The 25,532-nt window shown below is 52.5% G+C and overlaps 1 protein-coding gene across 3 annotated transcripts; it reads left to right on the plus strand.

Annotated features, from left to right (window-relative positions):
• The first annotated feature begins 151 nt into the window (after positions 1 to 151).
• LOC114848238 (signal-induced proliferation-associated 1-like protein 1) lies at positions 152 to 24,829 on the plus strand. Of its 3 annotated transcripts, none has more exons than XM_055505751.1 (21): positions 152 to 444; positions 11,147 to 12,787; positions 12,866 to 12,996; positions 13,912 to 14,100; positions 14,221 to 14,395; positions 14,514 to 14,617; positions 14,856 to 15,013; positions 17,027 to 17,603; positions 18,209 to 18,483; positions 18,569 to 18,826; positions 18,911 to 19,051; positions 19,124 to 19,281; positions 19,991 to 20,073; positions 20,161 to 20,567; positions 21,278 to 21,499; positions 21,744 to 21,945; positions 22,017 to 22,209; positions 22,290 to 22,439; positions 22,626 to 22,743; positions 22,911 to 22,989; positions 23,086 to 24,829. In XM_055505751.1, the coding sequence occupies exons 2-21, from the start codon at positions 11,347 to 11,349 to the stop codon at positions 23,227 to 23,229; spliced, it is 5,205 nt and encodes a 1,734-aa protein (XP_055361726.1). In that variant the 5' UTR covers positions 152 to 444; positions 11,147 to 11,346; the 3' UTR covers positions 23,230 to 24,829. The 3 variants fall into 3 exon arrangements, with proteins under 3 accessions (XP_055361726.1, XP_055361725.1, XP_028994405.1); XM_055505750.1 differs by having other exon boundaries at positions 155 to 316; XM_029138572.3 differs by having other exon boundaries at positions 156 to 316; positions 21,783 to 21,945.
• Positions 24,830 to 25,532: the final 703 nt, after the last annotated feature.

Below are 25,532 nucleotides of genomic sequence, written 5' to 3' on the forward strand. Positions count from 1 at the left end.
AGAGTGAGAGCCTCGTCTCCGTCGGCTCGCCTCAGGTAAAAACTGTTGCCACGGCAACGTTTGCTTTTCTCCCCTCGACGCCTTCTCGCGAGACTCCGGGGCAGAGATTGAAAGAGAGAGAGGGAGAGAGAGAGACGGAGGGAGGGAGGAAAGGGGGAGAGAGGGAGGTTTGCCTGGAATGATCTCATCCCTCCAGCAGCTGCATAGCGCAGCGAGGCGAGCACGTAACTTTCTATCAAACTTCCAAGTTGCCTTCTCCGAGGAAGGCACGCGGACATTTTCTGCGTGAGCCGGAGCGGACACGTTTCCCCCGAAGGTAAGAAGAGCGCTGCGCAGTTCGGCGTTCGCACTCGTGGGATATCGTGGCGAGTTGAAACAAAAGGAGGAAACCCCGCTCGCTGTTGCGTGACACCCGAAAAACGCTGGCAGTGGAAACGGGAGAAGGTGAGTCGGGTGCGTGCGTGGTGCCTGTCACGCGTGCCACCACACGTGTCGGCTGTGCGCGGACAAAGCACATCTGTGTGCGGCGTCGGTTCCGCTGCTGCTCGAACCGCCGGAGCCGAACCCGCCGCTGTCACGGGACGCGGAGCCGCTGCGTCGCCGCACGTCAAGGGCACAGTTCACAGGTGGCCCCTGCGTGCGGGGACGTGCGGGGACGTGCGGGTGGCTCCTCGGCGCGGTGCAGCCCGTGCTGTTGCCACGCGCGGTGCGTGATTTTCCTCGTGCCACATCTGGCTGGCTGAGGTTTGTTTACAGCCGCTGGTCCGTCCGATCAGGCCGGAATGACCGCAAGGTGCGTTGAAAGGGCCCGTTCGGGCTGGAACTGCGCGTCCCCAGGGTGTGTTCCAGCCAAGTGACTGTTCGGTAGCTGGCGATGACATAACACGACCCAAACCCGGACGTGGCTGCTAATACATGAACGTGTTGGTTTGGTATCACAGGGCTGGTCCGGGAATGAATGCAGTGCTCATAATAAACAGCACGCAGCGGCGGCGCCAGTGGCTCCAGCTGCAGAGTTCGCTGGAGTTGGCGTTAATCAGGTGCACAATGGACGCTCTGGGCAGCGATCAGGCTTTTTAGCATTCTCAATAGGCTGAGCTGATCCACACTGGGCATGACTGATCACACAGCTCCGCTTTGCTGCTTGCAGTCGCTCAGGTCGCCTGATCGGATCGGTTTCGTCTGGTTCCAGTGGTTCCAGCGTTGGGTCGGTTTCTCATCCCACTTCGTTCAACTTTTCACATGACAATTAGAATTGTTCAGTGTGTTTCCAGGGCCCACTCGTTCACACAGGATGTTTCCTGTTGCTGTGTTGAGCTTATGTTTCTATTGTCCCTCGCTCATTGGCTCGAGGGGACTGGTTTGAACAAAGATAAAAGAAAACAACAAAAGCAGCATTGTACTGCTTTGTAATTTGCTGCTCAGGACTGTGGGAGCTGTAATTATGTTAAGTGGTGTCATGAAATGCTGAAGTTAGTTGTATGAATCCTATAATGAACAATGAGGTTATTGTTATAACTCTCAAGTTCAAAGCCGTTATTCCTTATTCATTTAGTACTTCCTCCTTCGTTACAATGGTTCTGACGTGCTCCACCAGCTACAGGCTCCTCTGCAGCCTCCGACTGGAGCCACACGGCCCCTGAGATGTGGCCTCGCTGCAGGGCCACGATCCTCCTTCTGTGGGGCCACGATCCTCCTCCTCTGGGGCCGCGATCCTCCTTCTGTGGGGCCCCGATCCTCCTTCTGTGGGGCCGCGATCCTCCTTCTGTGGGGCCACGATCCTCCTTCTGTGGGGCCGCGATCCTCCTTCTGTGGGGCCACGATCCTCCTTCTGTGGGGCCACGATCCTCCTCCTCTGGGGCCACGATCCTCCTTCTGTGGGGCCACGATCCTCCTCCTCTGGGGCCGCGATCCTCCTCCTCTGGGGCCACGATCCTCCTTCTGTGGGGCCGCGATCCTCCTTCTGTGGGGCCGCGATCCTCCTTCTGTGGGGCCACGATCCTCCTTCTGTGGGGCCACGATCCTCCCAGAATCGTGTCGGTCTGGAGAAAAACCAGCGTGAGTCACTGATTCCTGAGGTTTGACTTGATCGTCTGTAACAGCTGGAAACAAATCACCGTTAGAAAAAGCAGTGATGAGTCTGAGCGGCATTAGTCAGCTCATAGTCACGGGTCCGACGGCCCGACGGCACCGCCGGAGCGCCTGCTCGCCGGTGACTGAGGGGTTGATGAGGTTGACTGTAATGAGGTCTGACCGCGGTTCTGCGGTTCCTGCTTGCTAAACTGTTGGAATGCTCCGTCTTTGTCCGGGTCGGACGGTCCACTCGGCTCCAGCCAAAGCGCAGGGCTTGGAAGCCACAATGGTGATGATGTAATCCCATTCAGCGCACTGTCATCAAGCGAATTCGTGCAGACAAAAGAACATTCCTGTGCTTTTCACTCCACCTGCCACAAAGTTCTGGGGTTTCTGACCCGGCAGAAGCCGAGCTGTTTGGACACTAGTTGTTCTTGATTCTGGAGCTGCTGGTGCTGGGAGGCCGTCAGCGGGTCAGGTGCTGCTCATGTCCCTGTCTGGTTCCTATTCTAAGGATCGACCCAAAGCCACAGCCATGCAGGGATCCGGCACCGTGTAATTCCCCCTCTCTGCTCCCATCAAACCTCTTACGCTCACGCTGAAAATGGATGAGATGGAGGCTGAGATCCAAAGACAAAGACCAACAAGCTGAAATCGTGAAAGTGCAGGAAAGTTTCCATTCAGAAACGCGGGACTGTGGTGGCGACGTGTTGCTGCCGGCGGTACCACTTCCACCTCCGCGCTGTCTGGACACGTCTGCCAGCGCTGCTTCGTCTCTGGGTTCCACGCACGCGTTCCGCCAGGAACGTAGAACCGCACCGGCTGCTTGTTCCGCCCCCTCCTGTGGACAGAAACGAGGAGCCGTCGGAGCGCGAGGGCGCCGTCAGCGCCGGGACGGGTCCGTTCAACCCGTCCTCATTCCTGTTGTTGTTCTCGGCAGCAGCTCTGACGCGTAGCGACACAGGAATGCTCACACAACAAGACGCCGCACGACTTACTTCCCCCGAACCCGACTTCAGACCTGCTCAGTGCATGCGTTCACGCTGGCGTCTTGTTTGCTTTGTTTCCTCCGCTCTGAAACTGAAAATCCCGTCTCGTGTTGCTCCAACATTCCACAGGCTGGACCTTCGCTTCAGACCCACTTCCACCCTGCGAGTTCCTGCTCCGCTCTGTGTAGAAACGCAGAGAAGAATGAGAGCAGTGTCCGAACGCTCGCTTTGATATGTTCAGCTGACGTGACGCTGAAAATACGGGTCTGAACAGACTTGGTCCTGTTGATGTCAAGGATCTGGTTCAGAACCACGCTGACTGAAGTGGACGCGCTCTTTTCCCTGTCGCTCCAGGTGCAAAGTGCAGATACGGCTGCTAATAACAAACATGGCTGCTTTTCCTCTCTTGCCGCCTGTTTCCTGTGTGTTTCGTGTTCAGGCTCCAGGCCCGCGGCTGCAGAGGCACCAGCGGCACCAGCGGCACCGTTGAACCTGCAGGACCGCGAGGAGCAGCGCCGCGTGCCCTTGTATGAACGCGGAGCATGCTGTCGTGTGACGTCTGTGCTGCAGCGGACGGGGAGATGAACGCGGTGCTGCTGTGTTTACATGCTGCTCACTTCCCTTGAATGCTGATGTGGAGTCTGTCTAGAAAGAGAGAAAGATGCCACCTATTCATCCTAGAAACCCGGCTCTGAAGGCCGTGATTTAGAGAAGCCGTAAATTTCAAATGAGAGAGTGACACGATCTCCAGCCAGGAGGGACTTTTCCTCCCCAGCGACGCCCCGATCTGATGAATGGAACCCTGAACCCAATCAGAACCACCGCACTGGACCGTGTGCTCGGCATGAAGCTGGCCCGGCAACAGGCTGGAGCCCGGCTGCAGCGCAGTGCAGGCCAGCAGCAGCGACCCGCCGGCACCGCGACCCGCCGGCACCCGCGACCCGCCGGCACCGCGACCCGCCGGCACCCCGACCCGCCGGCACCGCAAGCCGCCGGCACCGCGACCTGCCGGAACCGCAAGCCGCCGGCACCGCGACCCGCCAGAACCGCGAGCCGTTGCACCACCTGTGCTTTAGCAGGGCAGCGCTGTTATGCAACACTAGCTGACTTATTGCAGCCCAAACGACTGTGTGAATTGATTAACTACACACGCTGACGGTTTATAATTGCGCCAGGCTGAGCTCTGGACACGGGCCAGAATCGATGTGTGGAAATAGTTTTATGTGCGTAACGTTGCTGAGCAGCTGTTGTGGCTTTTGCGTCGTCATCGAGCTCTTCCACTGTCGGAGCAGAACATTTGGACATTGCTCTGCTTCCTGATGCACGCTCATCTGAGCCTCGGCCTTCGCTGTGGGGGGGGGTCGGGCTGCGGGGGGCGGGTCGGCCGGCACCGGGTTCCCCAGAGGCACAGCCCCCCCAACACACACACACACACACACACACACACACACACACACACACACACACACACACACACACTGTCCCCAGCACTGCAGCCCTTTGTTGCCATGTTAAAGTGCTCACCCAGCAAGTATTCCTACTTTCATTCCTCTGTCAAAGCTCTAGTCTTACGTTTTAGGCACACAGTTGTTTTGTGGTGCAGCAGAGCAGCTGTTTGTCCAGTGTGAGTGCATATGAACCGTCTCCGGCCTTTTAGGAGGCCTGCCTGTGTTTTTGTGTTCTCCTTTCTCAGCTCGGCACGGTGTCGCTCCTCACACTCTCCTGCTCCTCGGTCTCGATGCAGCGGCTGTCCCTGCTCATCTGTGTAATCTAATTAGTTTATGTGCACTAGCCTAATTGCTGCAGAGGTCTGTTTCTTTCCCAAGCAGCTGTTGATGGATTTAAGGATCCATTGGCCTGATGAAAATGAACATGGAAATATGCGCGCAGCTTCTTCTGACGCTTTGATTGCATGCTCTGATGGTCTTTAGCAGTAAACAGCCCGCGGCCCCTGCTGCTGCTGCTGCAGAGGTGCAGCTCATGTTTCTCATCCTGACCTTTTTGTAAAATTGCCTAATGGAACAATCACAACTTGTCCTCTTGCAAAACGTCACCGTGCTACAACTTGTCCAGACAGGAACAAACCTACGGCATTCAGAGGGTTCTGCTCTTGGACTGCGAATCGGACAACGCAAGATCCTGTTTTAGTTTTGTTGCTTGGAAAATAATTCTCTCTCCAAGATGACTTGATTTCGTTCAGGCCAGGGAGGTGTAATGAGGATTCCTTGCTCCTCTCTGTGGTCTGGCTGACATGCTACCTGTGTAATCAGGCAGAGGATGTGAAAGCCCAGGGCCGTGGACGACTTCCAAACATCGCAGGCATCTGTTACATTGACACGTCCGCTCTGAATCAGAATCTGTCAGGCCACTGTTTGCTGAGCTTTCAGTTGTACATGGAGACCCCATCACCTCATTCCACGCCCACGTGCACACATATTGGTGATCTTATGATATTGGGGACAACACTCATTGATCAGTTTCCTGTAGCAGCAATTGCAGTTAATACATAATGAGTTTCCAGGCTTGTTGTCACTAAACATGTTGATTTCTCACCAGTGCTATGGATCATTTTTATTGTATTTGCTGTGGAGCACTGGGCTAAATGGCTGCATTGGCCTGTGACTGATGGGCAGACTCCATGTGTCTGGGGTGTCTGGAACCTCTGGACGCCCTCTGCCCCATCAGCCAGCAGGGCTCCAGGACCTCTGGGGTCCGTCCTCTCTGGAGCTATCGCAGTAATGACCGATTGATGGTTGATTCCATTTGAAACTGAACCAGACGTTTGATTCACAGCGCTGCTGCTACTGGTGAGAACCTGACCTTGATTCAGAGGAGTCGGCTGATGGACCTGTGCATGTGAGATGCAGATGTTACAGGAGCTTCTTTTGTCGGTGATTGTTGCGATCCAAGCCTGAAGTAGTGGCAGGTGTGGAAGTGTTTGCCCTGTGGACGAGCCCCACACCCCGTATCCACTCAGCCTCCTCCTTGTGTCACTTACTCTGCTGCTACTCTCGAATCCTTTAATCCTCAAATGATGGAAAGCGCACACATCTGCGCACACACAGAGTCGCGTGCCAGCCCCTTGGTGAACTGGGAGTATTTGTTTGGTAACAAACAGGTCCGGAGCCTTTCAGATATTAAGTAGAGGGATATTTACCCTTTGTAGAGAGTGTGAAGGAAAGTGAGTGCCTCTATAAACACCTCTGCTGACTCTGCCTTGTTTAACAAGGCCTGTAGGAGCCATATATTGTTGTTTCCTGTCTTGTGTAGGTTTGGTTTGTGACTCAGAGAGCTGGGTGGCCGTGATTTACCTCCGTGAGGAAAAACTTTCTCAGATAGTTTCAATATAATCCAACATGTGGACAGTTTCTGTAAAATAGCAATAAACCCACAGGTGTTGAATTCAGATGTGACTGCAGAGGCCGGAGTTGCTTCACGGCCTCTTATCAGAGCCGAGGGTTGGATCAAAGTCTGCTGGCCTGTATGTAGGACGTATCAAATTAAAAGCGTCCAGACCCTCGCCGCTTTTGATCAGTAGCATGGACTCACACTGAGGGCCGAGTGGGTTCACACGCTGCAGGGAGGCGTGGACACCACGGACTTTGGGCTCATCTTGAGGTTTTGGTGCAGTGCCATCACCTGCGCCGAGGTTTTCTGAATTATCTTTATGGAGCTAATGCCCCTTATTAAACAAAAGGCTTCTGTGTTGCTGACCAGCAAACCTGCTAATGATTAATCAATGCGTGGGTGGAGTACGTTTTACAAGTGCACATGATCTGTTTAACAGAACTGGTTGAAACACAACCTGTATATTAACTGGAGGTGAACTTGGTAAAGTTTCTACTATACATTTATTGTAGGAGGCAAATTAAATCCTATATTTTGTTTCGATAAGCCCTCATTGTACTTTACATAGAAAGCCTTACTTATTTTTCCAACATGATTTTCAAGGAAATGTATTCTTAGCCCGAGCTGAAATAGCATCTTTATGCGCTGATGGGGGGAGACGAGCGCTGCCTTTGATGTCTGCAGAAACAACAGGGAGTTGGATTTGCCTTGTTCAAAAATACCTACTGTATTCTCCCATGGCTTCCCAGATTTCATGCTAAAGAGCTGAGTGGTTCTTGGTTTGTTCTTAGCCAATGTGTGTGTACATGTGTGTGTTCTTGCTGAGTGAGTACCTGTACCTGTGCATCCGGAGCACCCGGTCTGTCCGACTCAATCCTGGTTTGGAGGAAGGCAGGCAGACAGAAGGTGCAGCCCTGAGCAGGATTCAGCCACCGACTGCGGTTCAGTTGCCAAGCGCCTCATTAGAATGTTTCACATTCCTCTTCAGGCAGCAGCTCACTGCTTCCTCGTCACTGCCCTGTACAATGCACAGCGTTTAAAGGCAGACGAGCTTAAATGTTAAAAGGCAGCAAACAGGCCTTGAACCAGCAGCCTGGGCCTCTACAGAGAAGCCTGTTTATAGACCGTAAAGTACAACGTGTGCTGCAGATTTGACATACTTGCAGTCAGTCAAAAAGCAGCCTGTCAGCTGTTTTGATCCTCCAACGTGTCGCTGTAGTCCTCCTGCCTGTGGACACGCAGACCACCTAATCTGCCAGCAGTGCAATTAGCGTTTTTAGAGCTAAGTGGCCCCCAAGGGGTTGAATAAAGACTTCCATTGAGAAAACTGTGGACCACCCAGATAAATATAAACTATGTCAAGTGTCTCTTTATCGTGGAAAATGTGAAACTGTGGTGGAGAACTCTGGATAAGGAGAGAGACGGAATCAAGGACACCTCCTGGAGATAATGGCAACGGATCGGTTCTGGCACTGTTCAGTGGGTCTTTCTGCGTGCTCCGTCACTGCATTTGAGTTCTTCACCCTGGTTCACCAGGCACATATCAAAGCTCACAATGTGCTGATTAAATACGAGAAAAAGTCTGGCTCAGACACAGATTGCACAGTGTTGTGTAGCAGAGAGTCAGCGTTCCACTCTCGTCTAAGAATTTGCCTGAACATGCCCTTGCAGACGCTCACTTCCTCCACTGAATTCCAGGACCTGGGCCTGCGGTCGGGTCATGCTGGCTTGGTTTGTCCGTCAGTAGGGCGGCCTGGAAGGTGTCTGGTTCCCGGGTTTGCTCATTGTGACAGGCAGGCTGGTGTCTGGTTATCGGCCTCAAAGAGAAATCAAAAAGGAAGACGGATTGGAGAGTAGTAGCAGAGATGCTTTGTTACTTCCTGCTTTCTATTGCCTTGGTTGGAATGCACCTCAGTGGAAATGCAGCCACCTCAGCTCACCCTCAGTCCCCCCTACCAGTAAAGGATGTCGTGCATCGGTCCATTGTGTCGGACCGATGCACGACCTCCTGGCAGAGGTTTCCTTTGGAGGATTTAAAGGCTTAAAGTATCACCTGCCAGGTGACATTCGTCTGTTCTGGACGCATCCTCCATGTTCCTGTTTCTCTCGCTTCCAAATTGTGCTTTGCTGTTGTTTCATCTCTATCTCTCCAGCTGCACTTGCATTTAATTCATCTGCTTTTTCTGGCAGGCCGCACAGACGCAGCTATAGTGGGTTTCCTGTGCCAGGCAGTTTTCAAAGGCCTCACTGTGCTGGAATGGGGCCGGAGTCTTGCCCAAGCCAGGACAGAGGGAACCTTTGTGCGTGCTGCCTAAAAGCCCAGTCAGGCTTCAGAGCGGGGAAAGATTAGGAGACACGGAGAGCCATTGGGCTAAATGCTAGGGTGCTGTTTGAAAGCCAGTGGTGTCGGCCAAACAGCCCCTCAGCCCCATTCAGCAGCGCCGTAATTACAAGCTTGTAGGGCAATCCTTCGGCTGCTTTGTCCAAGCTTTGGAAACACTTGCTCAGTCTACTGGGAAACTTCATTCCCTCAGTGTTTGGAGACGTTGCTTGATGAGTCTTTCAACCCCAGCACGCCGTCACTCCTCTGGGGCACCGGCTAGACGAAGCAGCTCAGCCGCCGGGACTTCCCCTGTCGGTGACACCGGGTCTGGAAACGTCTGTCACCTCAAACGTCTGTCCTCAAACGATGACTTAGATCTTTTTCGTTTCTTAGAAGTTGCACAGGAGTCTGTGAGTCACACTGAAATACTCAGGTTCATGTGTTACTGACTGACTGGTTCCCAGTCGGAGTCACGCCGGCTGAGTCGTCACAGGAGCACGTCACCTCTACATCCACAACAGCAAATTATTGCTCTTCAGGGATGTGTCACCATATCCTCAGCCCTTCATCTTCCCCTTATAAAGCAGCTGGAAGGTCAGAGCCCCAATTACAGGAAGTTAACATCATTTAGCAAACATGCTCAAGCTGTCTGGACACGTACGGGACTGACATCCTAAAAAGATGCTCCTGCAAAGGATGAACGTAGGATGAGTGGAAGAGGCGAGTTGTGGCTTTCTCAGCTAGTTCCCAGTTTATATACTAGTGCTTTAATGCCACACACCTGAAGCCGGTCGTCTGTGTGCAGGTTCATCAGTGTAGAGATTAGAGGCCTGTTTTCTGGGACGTGTGTGTATGTGTGTCGCTTCTATTCATTGGCTCGTCCCTGTGGACGCGGCAGCGGGAGGGAACGAGGCCCAGCGCTCTGGGACTGGATCTGCAGTTTAGCTCAGATTCCCTGACTTCCACTCTCATTTGTATCAGCGACAGGGCGACTTTTTAGTCAAATTAATTAAGGAGTAGTTATTATTGCCCTAAAGAGCTTGTTTATTTGAAGGAAACAATCCAGGTTTGACAAACGTAGAATCGTTCATATTTGTGTTAGTTGACGTAGTTAAGTTAGAATGTGAACCGTCCCTTCATGTTTCTAAATGCTTGTGTGAGCTGTATTGTGGGGCATAATACGCACAGGTTTGAAGGTTTGTTGTCTCTTCCGTGTTTGAAGTGATGCTCACAGCCGATGCTTTGCTTTGCTCTGGGCTCTCGACGACCAAATCGCCTTCAGAGCCTTGAGATTTAACGCTTGACTTGTGAGATGACGTTGATATTGTCAAACAAAGTGCATTGTGTAGGGCTCATTTGAGCCGTCCCTCAGCTTGTTGTGCTGTCGTGCTGTGGCACTGGAAGCGTCTTTCTGTTTCCTTGGGGGACAAACGCCCACGCCTGCGAGTACCTTCAGCGCTTGAAAGCGAAGGTGAGCGCCGTCCTTCCACCGAGCAGCGCGTTTTGGCATGAAGTCAGTCCTGAAGCTGATGACGCAGTGTGAAGGTGGCTGTGCTGTGGGCCCGTCACAGTGCACCGACTGCTAGAGGCTAATGTGATCACTGTCGACTCAGAGTGGAGCCTTAATCTTCCCCAGTGTCTCGCTACCAAATTGGCCCGATTTGTCAGGCAGAGGATCATCACCCACTACTCTGATGACTTACAAAAGCCCATTTTTGCTTTTTGATGTGCCGCTTGGAATACTGGATCCCCAAAACTGCAAGTCAACGTCACATTTCTGTTATGTTGGTTGCTAAAGTGACTCTGGCCACTGCTAGGGAGACGCCTCTGTGGAGTTCATCAGTATAGATTTATTTCTCTCAGTCTCCTGAAGGGGAGATAGAGGTTTATGTGTGTGAACATGTCCTTAAACATCAAACCCTTCACACACTCCAGGACGGTTGTTTATTTCCTGGTTTCTCTAGGCTACATGTCCTTGGACGCTAAATATCTGTAGCAGTGCCATCGTCTATATCCACCAACCATTTCCATATGGAGATCAATTAATTAAGAGCTTGAAACATTTAGTTCTTTTACAAGATGTCCTGAAGCTGCGTGGCTCTAAGCTGGCGACGCAGATGAGGTGATGAGTGTGTTTTTTCTGCACGCTTATCCTTAGAACTGATGGTGTAGATAGATTTACTGTTGTTGTTCCCCCATGTAGACTGTAAAAGGAGACTGATCAGAGCCAAACAAGTATAAATCTGTCTGGGTTTCCAATAATATGGATCTTGTTTCAGCTCTGTTATTACTTAGCTGCCTCCGTCCAGCTTGGTTTCTATTTTTGTCTGAGTGTTGCGTGACATTTGTGGTTATTTCCTCCTGAGACTATTGCTGCATGTGCTGAGTCATTTTTTTCTTTCTCTGTTTTTAGGGTTGCGTGTTTGGTACAAGGAAAATGCCAAGTGGAAGCGTCAACACAGTCGTGGCAGCGGAATGCACGCTTAGGTGCTGAGGAGGTGCCCCTTCACGGTTGATCCGACAAGCACTCTGCCCATGAGGTCAGGGCAGCGTGCCATCCCCGAGGCAGCCATGTTTACCTGCTAAGTGCCTTTAGCCTCTGGCACTGGTGTCATGACCAGCCTGAAGCGCCCACCCATGGAGCGCACCGTCGGGGGTTCAGTCCCCGCCACTGATGAGTTCTACACCCGCCAACTCCGCATGGTCAACGGAGGGGCCGTGCCGGGCCGCACGGACAGTGTCCATGCCACTGTGAGCACAGGGGTGCCTAAGATGGGCGTACGCGCCCGGGTGGCTGACTGGCCACCAAGGAAGGACACCGCAGGGGCTGTGTGGCACTCGTCTGAACCCGAGAGCTCCGGTGCGCCCCCTGCTGGAAAAGGTCCAATTAAGTTAGGCTCTATGCTGAGCCCTCAGGACTCCTCGATGCTGCGCAACATTCACAATACTTTGAAAAACCGCATCCAGACCAACATCCACAGCCCTGACGCTGCTTACCTGGCCCCTGGGGACTACAGAGGTCCAGCAAATAGAAGCGCACGGCAGAAGCGCATCCGCCAGCGCAGCAACAGTGACATGACTGTGGGTGAGATGGAAGGGAGCGGGGACAGTGGAGAGGAGTGGGGTCTGTCCCCGGGAGCAAAATGGTCCCCCCTTCATCGGGAGTACGGCAGCACCTCCTCCATAGATCAGCATGGAGCATCTGAAGAAAGCTTCTTCGAAATGCTTAAAGGCTATCAAGGAGGCAAAGCCGACCAGCGGAGCCCAGCTCCAGACAAACTAGTGGACATTCTGAATATTGGGCCGAAGCAGGCTTCCACAGATCTTCAGGAGGACAGAGCTAAGGACAAAGATAAACCCCCGAAGAGGCGCACTAAGTCTGAGACAGGGGGAGAGTCTATATTCCGCAAACTTCTGAATGCTCGTGGCGAGTTGGACTCCCCCAGAGCCGGCTCTGACGTAGAGGACAACCGGACAGAGGACTTGGGCCCTCCTCCCAAACCCTGGCTTTGTCAGAAAGGCTTCGCCCACTATGACGTTCAGAGCATGCTCTTCAATCTTAACGAAGTCATCCAGCTGCGGCAGACGGCGGGACAGAGGAAAAACACCACCACGGGAGCGTCTGCTGCCGCTGTGGCCTCGGCCACCTCCACCCTGTCGTCCACCCACAGCCTGCCTTACAGCTCCCCCAGTGGCAGCCAAGAGGAGCTCAGCTCCAGGGACAGTCCTGGTCCAGAAGCAGGGGACGAGCAGAGCAACGAAATGCTGCTCAGCTGTCCCTGCTTCCGCAACGAAATAGGCGCCGATGGCAATGGGAGGCGCAGATATCATGGCCTTTTGGTCGGTGTAAGCAATAACAGTGGCTCCGGGACTCTGAGTGGGGAAGGAAACTTTTATGAATCATCTGTGAGCACACACTGCACGAATGCAGGAGTAGCCGTGCTTGAGGGACCAAAGGAAGGTCCCAGCACACTCAGCGAGAAGACCAAACAGTACATTGTGGAGCACGTGGACCTGGGAGCATACTACTACAGGAAGTTCTTCTACCTTAGGGGTAAGTACCAATGATTGTGTTACTGTAGATTAGCCCCAGCAGCTTATTTTACCATAACCAACGCTTTCTCTTACTCAGATCATTGTAACTACTTTGGGATGGACGAGACTCTTGGACCGGTGGCGGTGAGCCTGCGCAGGGAAAAACAGGAAGACGACAAGGAGCACGGCCAGCAGTATAACTACCGCCTCATCTTCAGAACCAGTGAGGTCAGCCATACTTTCCCAACCACCAATGGTTGGTCCAGTCTTGTTTTATTACTGGGGGAAACACAATCTCGTCCCGGTTTATCTTTATAGAAGGTGTGTTGCTCAGTTGCTACTGTGCCTGCTCCACACAGGGACCAGTTTGAGGTAAAACCAGCTCCAGCCCGTGTTTCTTGTTATGCAAACCACCCTTGGGCTGTTCAACTGTCTCCCAATATCAGCAGTGTGTGGATACACTTCAGGAAGTGCACTCATCCTCCAGCCTCCAAGGCCTGTCAGACTCCAGCAACCTCAAACCACTCTGTGGAGCGCTTTACTTTTCCCCATTCAGTAAAAATAGATTATTTATTTGCAGTGTTGGATTCAAACCTGGGATTCATTATATAGACATGCGTTCCCAGAGAATAGAGGCGTATGTCTGGGATGGTCGTTTGGGCTGAGCAGGACAGGTGCATGTGATTAAAACCCCATTTTTCAGACTGAGGGATCTCAGTACCCCCACCCACTACCTGTCTTTTAAACACAAGGGACATGGATCCATTGCACACACAGGCCCAGCACAGCCTCAAGCTTGCAGGAGAGAACGTCTCCGTTTGTTCCAGCTGCTTGTGATATCCGAGTGATTGGGTTTGCTCCCAGAACTCAGCACAATGCCGACTTTGTGTACACAGAATGCTTGAACAAGGCTCCCACCTCTTCTTCCTCAGTTCCCACTTTCTGTTTACCCAGGCCTTGAGTCATAATTGCCTTGTTTGATGCCAATGTCCTTAGGGTAAAACACCAGCTTGTATTGGTTTTATTGCTTTTTTGCCCGGACAGGCATGTTTTGCCATCAGATTGTTTCATATCTAACATTCGGTGCACACCAACGGTTCCTAAGGTGCAGTTTTCCCTTCCTCACCGTCTCCCCCCATTTAGCTGACAACTCTGCGAGGTTCTATCCTGGAGGATGCAGTGCCCTCCACCTCCAAGCATGGCACCACTCGAGGACTGCCTGTCAAAGAGGTACTGGAGTACCTCCTTCCTGAACTGGACCTGTCCTGCCTCAGACTGGCCCTCAACACACCCAAAGTCCCTGAGCAGCTGATGAAGCTGGATGAACAAGGGGTAGGAGGCGTTCACTCACGGAACCAGCACTTCGCTTTGGGTGTATTCAGCTGCTTGCGTTACTTTGGACTCTTGTACTCTTGCTATGACATTAATGCGTTCCATCTCCATGCGCCGTAGCTGAGCTTCCAGGTCAAGGTGGGGGTGATGTACTGCCGAGCAGGCCAAAGTACAGAGGAGGAGATGTACAACAATGAGACGGCCGGTCCTGCGTTGGAGGACTTTCTCCAGCTGCTGGGGGAGAAGGTTCGCCTCAAGGGCTTCAACAAATACAGAGCCCAGCTGGACACCAAAAGTAAGTGCTCACAAGCACAAACATGACCCGCAGTTAAACCATGTTTATTGTGGTTAAAAACAGGTACAGATGTACAGCAATGTAGTGAAGGTCTACTTCATTGGTCTTTCTCCTGCAGCGGATTCTACAGGCACTCACTCACTGTACACCTCATACAAGGACTACGAGATCATGTTCCACGTGTCGACTCTGCTGCCGTACACGCCCAACAACAAACAGCAGGTAACGGTGGTTTGTTTGGAAACAGCTGCACAAAAGAGGACCTTTAAACAAAGGGTGCTTCACCTAAATGCATGTGTTGACTTGTGGCTCAGGTGTCTGACCTCATTCAGTGTCTGATTCTCTCCCTGAGCTGTACTTTTACGGTCCTTCAAAGGAATGCGCAGTATGCTGGGCATGACTTTGCTTTGACTGGAGTGCCACGCGTCTCTAATGAGGCCGCTGTCGTTCCTCCTCTCAGCTGCTGAGGAAGCGCCACATCGGTAACGACATAGTGACCATCGTGTTCCAGGAGCCTGGCTCGTACCCTTTCACCCCCAAAGCCATTCGCTCTCACTTTCAGCACGTCTTCATCATCGTCCGGGTGCACAACCCCTGCTCTGACAACACGTGCTACAGGTGGGTCTCTGTCTCTAAGGTGTATAAATGCACTTATTATAAAGTATGTGTCTGTGACCCTGACACCGAGGTGGAGGTTATGTCAAAAATGAGCACTACTCAACATCTGGGCTTTTTAGTTTGACCCCTAGAAGGTTTTTGCAGGTAGCTATGGAAGCATTAGAACACTGACTCAAAGGCATGGGTCAGACATAAAAGCTGGCTGCCTCGTGTGTGTGTGTGTGTGGCTGTTTGTTTCAGCATGAATCTGTTAGATCCCAGGCAAATAGGACAGAATGGTCAGGCAGTGGCTGTCAGACTGATGGGGCTTCACGCTCCTTCTCCTCCGCTGGCTGATTCCTGGCCTTGTGATGATCTGTGGCCTTCACACTTACGCATCGCTACATCGCTGCGCACACACTATCTGTGCTGCGCACACACAGACATTATTCACACATAGTTGCCCCCTTTCACTCTCGTATTCCCATTCCTCTTTTTACCCCCCCTCGTGCCCGCCGTCACACACTGGCACACGCATCCATGCACGGCAGCTCACTGAGGCTCCCTCCTCACACACTCTCCGGCCCCCACCCTTTCTTCTCGCTGCTCCTTCGCTCCCTGCCACTTTGCCTTTGGGCAGCGTGAGCCAGAGTGGTCTGAAGGAGTTAGTGCCGTGCTCACGGAGTGCTCTCTCCGACCGGACATGCATGTGAGCGGGGAGGGGACAGCTGAGAGCTCTTTGGAGCTCACAGAGTGTACCTCGGGAGCGAATGGGTCGGAGCAGCTTTCTGCCGCCGTTCACACCCATGAGAAACTTGGGCTAATTTATTTTAGTCTACCTTTTTTTTTCCTGACCAACTCCTCCATGGCACCGACTTGTGGAGCCGTCCATTCAGCTTGCTTTTTGCCTAAAGGGGGCATAGTTGGGCTCTAACTGTGGGAGAAGAGAAATGAGGGCTGCAGTGCTGGTCCTCCTGGGTGGACGTGTGGATGAAATGGAAAAGCAGAACACTCCGAGTCCTTGAGTTTGTCCGGCTTCCCTAAACTTTGCACTGAAATTGAGTGTTTCGCACGGCTTTGCCCGTCCTGGATGATTCGGAGTCTTGAACCCACACAGACGACAGTTGGATACACTATATAGTGAGCAGTACTACAGTGTATAGAATAAAATACTGGCACTATTTTGGATGGTGCTTTATGGAGGTAAGTGTTTTGTCTTGTTTTAATGTTTTGTGTGTGTGTGTTTGTTTGTTTTTTTTTAAATCAGACCTAGTGTTTGTTCAGATGTCTTTTTCTTGATATGATCTTTAAGTCTATGTTGATCCGTTGAGTCAGCCACATATTAATAGCCTGTCGGTTCCTGCTACTAGGAGCTGGACGGTGCTCCGGTCACACTCAGCCAGGCTGCAGCATTACAGAGAACGCTGGCCCGGCGCCAGCAGGGTGCTAATCTGCTGCTTTCAAGCACCGCCTCACAGTCACACAGGCCCAGCGCACGTTGCATAACTAGATCTTTGTTTAGGTCGCGTCCGCTGTTTGTGCTCGCTAACTTAATCCAGGCCGCGTCTCCACCAAGATGTAGCATGAAGTGTCAGGGAGTGTCACGACGGGGAGCTGGCTCGTCGGCTGCGAAGCGATGTATGGGACGTATGCGCTGAGTGCAGTCAGTCGTGGCGGTGAAGGAATGGAGTGTGATCCGCTTAATGGGCTGGACGGAGACTCTGGACTCTCACAGCCGCCTGTCCAGCATCAGGTCCTAGTGGCTATGTCGACCTTTGGTATAGATGCTACGATTGAACCTTTGTACTGACACTTTGCTTCTGTCACAGCCCCCGTCCCTATTGTTGCTGTTTAGATTTTATTGTGCATTTACTTATTTTTTGTTTAGCTATTATCGATTATGCACTATGTTTTATTCATTTCATCTAACAGTCATTGTTGTGTCTGTCTCGTTTCATGGAGCTTGTGTTTAAAACTAACTCCTGTCTAAGGTTCATTCAGGTGTTCTAGCACTGACCTCCTCTCCGTCTGCAGTGTGGCTGTGACCCGTTCCCAGGACGTTCCCTCCTTCGGCCCTCCGATCCCTAAGGGTGTGACCTTCCCCAAATCCACTGTCTTCAGGGACTTCCTGCTGGCCAAAGTCATCAACGCTGAGAACGCAGCCCACAAGTCAGAAAAGTTCGGTGCCATGGCAACGCGCACCCGGCAGGAGTACCTGAGGGACCTAGCAGAACGGCACGTGACCAGCACCACCGTGGAGCCCGCTGGGAGGTTCCCCTTCCCGCGCACACACAGGCGCCGGGAGAAGATGCGTCCGTACAGCGGGGCGGAGCTCCGGAGCATGGGGGCGGTGACCTGGCAGGTGCACGCCGAGGACCAGGTCGCCGGCGCCGAGCGCGAGTGTCTGCTGGCCGTCTCCAACGACTTCATCGTCCTGCTGGACCAGGAGGCCAAGGCGGTGGTGTTTAACTGCGCCACGCGGGACGTGATCGGCTGGTCAACGGGGAGCCCCGCCTCCATGAAGATCTACTACGAGCGAGGCGACAGCGTGTCCCTGCGCTCCATCAACAACAACACAGAAGACTTTGGAGAGGTGGTGAAAAGACTGGAGGTCAGTGGGACAGCAGAGACACATCATCAACCCGTTTAATCACATTCACCTTCTTGTTTCAGTTACAGGCAACACTGTAGAGCTTGAATGCAATCTGAAACTGTTCATGTATCAGTTCCCCGACAACAGTGGCATGAAGAAACGAGCAGTGTTGATGTTATTACAGCAACATAAGGGTGTAGCCTCAAATTATACCGCCACCAAAAAGCCACTGCTGCAGCGTCTGATCATTCTAACACAGTGATTTGGTGATATGATATCATTACTGAGGCTTCCAGTGAGGCGGAGGTGATGCAGGTTCAGTTGATAGTAAACAGCCTGAAGAATGACGGTTGCCAGCTACAAGTAGCGGCGCGTGCCGCTCCTCTGGAAGCATGAATGTGCGTCTTCACCAACTTTGTTGTGGGGCGTTGTGACACGTATCAGCTCCTGTTGTGGTTCTTCCTGGGCTTCGCTAACGCTTTACGGCCCAACCTCACAGGCGCAGGGGCGCCGCATGCAGCACGGGGTCATTTACATCAAAGCGCCTGCGTTTGTGCTGGTGTGGGATGGTTCGGTGTCATATAGGATGTGATTTAAACACACGGCCTCTGCGTGTGCTCTAGCTGCTGACCAAAGGCAGCCAGACCACGGAGATGACCCTGCGCCGTAACGCTCTGGGCCAGCTGGGCTTCCACGTCAACTTTGAGGGCATCGTGGCGGAGGTGGAGCCCTACGGCTACGCCTGGCAGGCTGGGCTCAGGCAGGGCAGCCGCCTGGTGGAGATATGCAAGGTCTCCGTGGCCTCGCTGTCCCACGAGCAGATGATCGACCTGCTCCGGACCTCCGTCACGGTGAAGGTGGTCATCATTCCTCCCCACGACGACTCCACGCCGCGCAGGTACAGGCATATTTGAATGAAGAGAGCCTCCTCACACTGGTGGTTGGTGGCGTTTGGAGGCTGTGAACACTCCATGTGCCAACAGAGGCTGCTCAGAAATCTACCACATGCCACTCGTCGACTACAAGAACCACAAGGAGGGCATGCCCTATGAGCTGAAGTTCCCTTTCCGCTCCACCAACAACAACACTAAGTGGCCCCGGACCTCCTCCAGCCCACAGACGCGTGCTGCCGGCACCGTGGGAACGCTGATCAAGGCCCCGGCGGCAGACTCCAGCGACAGGAGCTCCGCTGCTCTTCCTCGAAGCGTGTCCAGCGACGGGCGGCCGCTCAACCCAAAGAGGTCCACGCAGAAATATAGTGCAACGGCGGCCGCGCTGAGCGACAGCGAGCAGCGTGTGTGAATGACCTCCATGTGTGTCTGCAGATGCTCCCCAGGCAGCGACAACTATGCTCTGGCCTGCTCCATCGTGATGGGTCGCACGGCGCACAGCACCAACCCCCCCCCCAGCCTGTCCTACACCGACACCACCGGCTCCAGCCACTGGAGGCAGAAGTGCAGCGATGGGTGGGTTGCAGTGCGTCGCCTGCTTCATCATCAACCTGCTGCCATGTGCTCATCTCCCCACGTCCCGTTTAGGTTCAATAACAACAGCTGCCAGTCCCCGGTTCCAGGCGTGCGACACGGGACGGGCGACGCCGTCAACGGGCTCAAAGGCTGCTCCAGCTCCGGTGTCGGGTGGTGCCGGCCCGGGGACAGCGACGCGGCCGGCAGAGCTGTGGATAAAAGCAGTGCAGGTGAGACGAAGCCTGACGTTTAGTCTGAAACTCTAAAGAGTCACAAAACCCATGCCGCCCTCACCCTCACTTGTATGCGTGTGTGTATGCGTGTGTATGCGTGCGTATGCGTGCGCGTATGCGTGCGTATGCGTGTGCGTATGCGTGCGTATGCGTGTGCGTATGCGTGTGTATGCGTGCGCGTATGCGTATGCGTGCGTATGCGTGTGTATGCGTGTGCGTATGCGTGTGTATGCGTGCGTGTGCGTATGCATGTGTGTATGCGTGTGCGTATGCGTGTGTATGCGTGCGTGTGCGTATGCGTATGCGTGTGCATATGCGTGTGTATGCGTGTGTATGCGTGCGTGTGCGTATGCGTGTGCGTATGCGTGTGCGTATGCGTGTGCGAATGCGTGCGTATGCGTGTGTGTATGCGTGTGTATGCGTGTGCGTATGCGTGTGTATGCGTGTGTATGCGTGCGTGTGCGTATGCGTGTGTGTATGCGTGTGTATGCGTGTGCGTATGCGTGTGCGTATGCGTGTGCGTATGCGTGTGTATGCGTGCGTGTGCGTATGCGTGTGTGTATGCGTGTGTATGCGTGCGTATGCGTGTGTGTATGCGTGTGTATGCGTGTGTGTATGCGTGTGTGTATGCGTGTGCGTATGCGTGTGTATGCGTGCGTGTGCGTATGCGTGTGTGTATGCGTGTGTATGCGTGTGCCTCCCACAGACGCCGCGGCTTCCAAGGTGGCGACCCCTCGGCTGCAGCTGGCGGAGCAGGGCGTCCACATGTCTCCTCACAAAGGCCCTAAGGTGAAGTGAGCCTTCATCGCCAGCAGCTTGAGGGGTCGCGTTCTCCAGTTCGTTTGAGTCCATGTTTGGTTTCCTGCCCCTCAATAGGTGGATGCTCCGTACTCCTCCAGCCAGTCGAGCAGCAACACGCTGTCGAGCAATGCCTCCAGTTCAGCCCACAGCGACGAGAAGTGGTACGAGGTCGGCTCGCGCTGCGGAGTGCGCGCTGACCTGGAGCTCAACGGGTACCTTCAGGGCACCTCCGTCGACAGCGGCATCGATGCCTCCTCCTTCACTGCCACCCAAAGCAGCACCGCCTCCTCCACCGGTGCCTTCAGGGCCAAAGACAAGACTCCGTGGCATGAGGGTGCCGCCGGCCTCCAGGGCGCCGCGGATGCTTCACCGCCGCCCCTCGAGCTGCTGGACGCCGCTGGAGGCAGTGAGGCCCCAGCGAAGAGCCCGTCGGCAGCTCCTGATGCCTCGTACGGCCTGAGTGATGCTGCCTCTCACTCCAGGTGTGTGTGTGTGTGTGTGTGTGTGTGTGTCCGTGCGCTCATGTGTGTGCGTTCGTGCGTGCGTGTGTGTGCGCTCGTGTGTGTGTGTGTGTGTGTGTGTGTGGTCAGTCCCTTGATTTGTATTTTTTATTTCCTGGTATCACACCTGAAAGGAAGTGCTTGAAGTTGCTGTAACATTTTTCCTTCTCCTCTAAATCCCACTTCCTTTGAGTCGACTAAAGCCTCATTCCCTTCTTCTCTGGGCCAGAAATAGCACTGCTTCACACACACCTGTACATTGGCAGCGCTTTGCTTTTAAGTCGAGCATGCAAATACGCACGCACACACACGCATGAACACACAAAACTTGCTGTTTGAAGACTCAAGCTTTTATGTGAAACTACGGAGAAAACGTATTTGAAGGTGCTTGAGACGAAGGACACTGTTCTATTTTTTAAGAACTCATCAGTCGATCCCATCTGCAGTTACACGGGCTGGAACGAGGCTACTAATGGTTTTCAAGTAGATCTGCCTATTAATACATACAAAAACAGTCTGAACGCTGCTGATTAAACATCTTCAGAAGAAAAGTGGCCGTTTTGAGACTCTATTACACTCGAAGTAAAGATGTTTATGCTCCATAAATGATACTGTTGAACGAGCCCTGAAAGGAAACTGTACCGGTCACACGCAGCCACGTAATCTGCTCTTCATGTTCTTCTGAATCACAGCACACTGAGTTCCGGTCTCTCAGGGAGCCCGATGGGTCAGGGCTGTACCCCACTGTCGCCCCAAGAGGAGGCCGAAGAAACCACCTCCCCCACGTCCCCAAACCCCGCGTCTCCAGGGTCCAAGAGCTTCTACCCTCGTCAAGGATCGACCTCAAAGTACCTGATCGGCTGGAGGAAACCCGGGGGAACCGTCAACTCTGTGGACTTTGGCAGCACTCGCAAGTATGAGCATGTGGTTTCTAATGCAGCACGTTGTGACTGTGTGGCCATTTAGCACAGAGATGTTTCTTGCTGTTAAAATGCCTTCTTTTTTATTTAATGTTGAAGCTTCTCTAATTTGGTCAGCACTGCCACCATGTGGAGACTCTTGTCTTCACATCTCACTTCTGCCGTACTAATCGGAGATGTGTGGTATAATTCACCTGTCTCTCGGTTTTGCATGTAACCTGTGCTGTCTGGGACGTAGCTTTAAAAGGCGCCCCCCTGCTGTGATTGGTGTCTCCAGGCGGCACCAGAGCGACGGTCTGCTGGGAGGCCAACCCCAGCTCAGGGCCAACCTCCGGGGCTCCCAGTCCCCCCAGCGGCACACGGCCAAGTCCAGCTTGGAGGAAGACCTGAAGAAGCTGATAACACTGGACAGCCCCCCGCCCACCACAGCTGAGGAGAAGGTGCCACATACAAACCTGGACCCCCCAGGCTGCTTCTCTCCCTGTCTGACCTGCGCCTCCTCTTTCTGAAGCCGCTGTTCCCGCCGCCCGGCCGCCGCTCGCTGCAGAGGACGCTGTCGGACGAGAGCATCTACGGCGGGCAGAGGGAGCCGTCCTCCGGAACCCGCGACACGCCCACCGACCTGCTCTTCAGCTGCTCCACAATCCCGCGCTCGCCCGTCGCTCGCCACGGATCGAGCCGCCGGGCGTCGCACAAATCTCTCGGTGAGCGTCAGCATTTGCGGCGGAGGCGGACACCTGCAAAGGTCTTGGCAGTCTTTGACTTGGCTCCTTCTCCGTCCCAGGTGACCTGACGGCCCCAGAGGCCTCAGAGCTGGAGCAGGAGAGGAAGCGGCAGCAGCTGCAGGAGCTGGCCCTCATGCCCCTGGCTGGCAGCGGCGCCGACGGCCCGCTGGACTGGGCCCACCTGGTGGATGCTGCCAAGGCCTTCGAGGGTAGCTACACACTCCATGCTTTGTTTGCTTTGTTTCCTGAGCAACTCGCTGGAGGTGAAGGTTGATTACTTATATGTTTTTCAGTGGGGGATGAGTCACTCTGTCGCCCTTATTGTCTCCAGGAGGTGGCACCATTGACCCTTATTGTTTCTCCAGGTCTAAAAGTAATTGTTGTTTTTCATTCAGAGCAGCGATTGGTTTTTCTCGCAGCCCAGGAGGATAGTTCTAAGGCTGAGAGTGCGGCAGCCACCAGCCCCCAGCAGGCTGAGCCCCAGGCGGCGCCAGCGAGGCAGCCCTCACCTGGGTAAGAGGCCTCAGACTGGGTGTGTGGGAACCCACTGCACCCAGCGCTTCACGAAGCATGTGCAGCAGGTGTAAGCACTGCGTAAAGCTTCCTGCTTCACTGTCCGTCGTTGTGATTGATTTAAGATGCCAGTGTTTGGTGCTAATGTGCTGCTTGTGGCCTTTCAGAGAGACTCCAGCTTGCCTGATGGGCAAAGTGAGCCAGCTGGAATCGATGGTAAAGGCGCTACAGGAAGATCTGAAGAAGGTCAGTTACTGGTTACTGGTCAGCTGCACGATGACCACACACAGGTGAAGGTTTGTGTACAACCAACCTGACAGCGTGTCTTTGTCTCGCCTTCAGGAGAAGGATGCCAAGGCGTCTCTCCAGGCTCAGATCCAGAGCCTGCGAGAGGACAACCAGCGCCTCCTGGAGGAGTCCTACAGCGCTTCGGCCAAGCTCAAGAAGTTCACAGAGTGGGTCTTCAACACCATTGACATGAACTGATGAGACCTGACCTGCCGGCAGCGCTGCCGTGGGAGTCTGACCACTACTCAAGCTGATCTGATGTTGTGTTGTTGAGTACTGTACACAAAACAGAAGTACTTATAAACAAAACCACATCATCTGTTTCTCTTGGGCTTAAAATCATTGCCAACGTGGACTTAAACGCCGTACGTCTTCACCTCGTAGACCTGCCATGATCACAAAGACAAGCAAAGGGTGGAGGACGGACGCAGGGAAGAGCAGCGACGTAACTGTGATGTGTTGATCTGCATGCTCTCCCTTCCTTAAAACCTCAGATGATCCAGTGTCCAGCTGATTGTTGGTATTCCTGCATGTCAGACAGAGTAAGATAAAGAATCTCACCTAAAGGGATTAAAGTTACGTCCCAATAAGTTTCCCAGCTGTCCTGATACAAGTGAGTAGACGCTCTATTAAAAAGTTCCAGCAGCAGTGGAACATCTGAGGTGTCAAACACCCCGTCAGTGGGAGCAGCACTGATTATTTTTTTATTAGTCACCAAAAGAAGAGAAGCTCTGAGATGCTGGATGACGCCATCCCCACGAACAACGGGACGTGTGTGGGCAGACAAACACAGACACTTGAACAGCACACAGTGTAAACACTGTGAGGTCAGGTGCTCGTCTGTGTGTGGCAAAGTACGAGTCTGAGAAGGGTTTCACTTGTAGAGGGCTAAAAGTAAGTGCTTGTATAGAACCACTGGTCAAAATCTGATGAAAAGAAAGAGCATATATTATTATTATACACAGCATAAAGGTAAAGACTGACAGTTCAGTGTCTTATCCCTGTTTATTGTAAATATATGATGGTAACATTTATTTTCTCGCTCTTTCCCATGTTGTGATATAGAATGTAAAGAATATTTATGGCCAAGAAAAGATGATCAGAAATAACCTGTAAGAGAATATTCACCCTGTAAATCGAACTAAGGATAGAGAGTATATGATGCTATTTTTTGCAGACTCAGAGGATTTCTAAACATGGACTGAGTTGGTTGACGGTGCCACCTAGTGTTGACTACATGTAAACTGCTACATAGATTTACCCCCCCAGCATGAAAAAAAGGGCCTTAATCTGATCCTTAACGCTCTCAATAGATTGAATCGGTACTGTTCCGTATATTATTACATAGTAAGATATTGTGTAAATCCTAAAATTACAGCCACAGCTTCTGTCATATTGGAATCTGCTTGTGAGCCCAAACTGAATTTGGTCTGTAATGAGCAGCAAAGTCCTTATTTAAGCCTCATACTGTAGCCATTTCCTTTTGTACTGGATACTGTGCAACTGTATATAAGGAGGATTTGATATTCACCAGAATTTGCACCTTCATTCTTATTTTTGAAGATCATTTTTGTGTATGTCTGCTTTACTGGCCAGGACATAGTGAGGAGTGACATAAATATAGGATGAGACAGGACAGAGACCATGAGCCGGACTCAGATGGAGCGCCCCAGGGCCCTAGCACCGCGATCGCCCTGCACCTTCATTCTTTACATGTGTGACAGCATGTGATCTGTTTCCATTGAGCTGTGATGTGTAAAAATGTTTATATCTATTAAAGATATTTTGTTGAATTATACGTTTTTACTGTTCTGCTGTATCGCTGTGTGGTTATGTAACCATGATGTTAAAACCGTCAAATAATGTTTAACTTAGAGCTAATTTCAATGTTTTCATCCACTTGACTAATTTGCATACATTTATATGACCATAGTCTAATTGTTGATTCTTTAAATTATATCTGCAGTTCACAGTTATATGAGCTAAAAGTAGCGTGTGCAGTTTAAGTCTGTTACTACTAATTCTTCTTGTTCTTATAGTGAAATATGTTTAAGCATTGCTGTCACACATCTATGGTGTGGCTGGAACAGGCTGTTCAGTAACGTGCTGTAATGCAGATTATAGCAGGACTAGTTCCTTAAAGCAGATTAGTGTGTTTCTTCCCACCTTGTTAGTGATGACAGGCCTTAAAGCCGGAGCAGGATGGAGATGGACGCATGCTAATCGCGGTCAGTGAGTCTGTGGCTCATGTGTGCTTTGCTGTCACTGGGGGAGGGGTGGTGGAGCCCGAGCCCAATACAGATGCACAGTGAGTAGATGTGGAGATGGAGGAGCTGTTCTACAAATCCTTCTGATCTAGAGAAGTATGGAGTTTGCATCACAGACGATGGGCTTCGTGGAACAACCTCAGTTACAACATTTACTCAAATCGGCACTTTCAGTTTGTTTGTGTTTTGTTTTTTTCCGTTCTGAAACATAAAGGGCAAATCATAGTTGTAATG

Source organism: Betta splendens, chromosome 22 (genome assembly GCF_900634795.4).
Source record: "Betta splendens chromosome 22, fBetSpl5.4, whole genome shotgun sequence".
Lineage (NCBI taxonomy): Eukaryota > Metazoa > Chordata > Actinopteri > Anabantiformes > Osphronemidae > Betta > Betta splendens.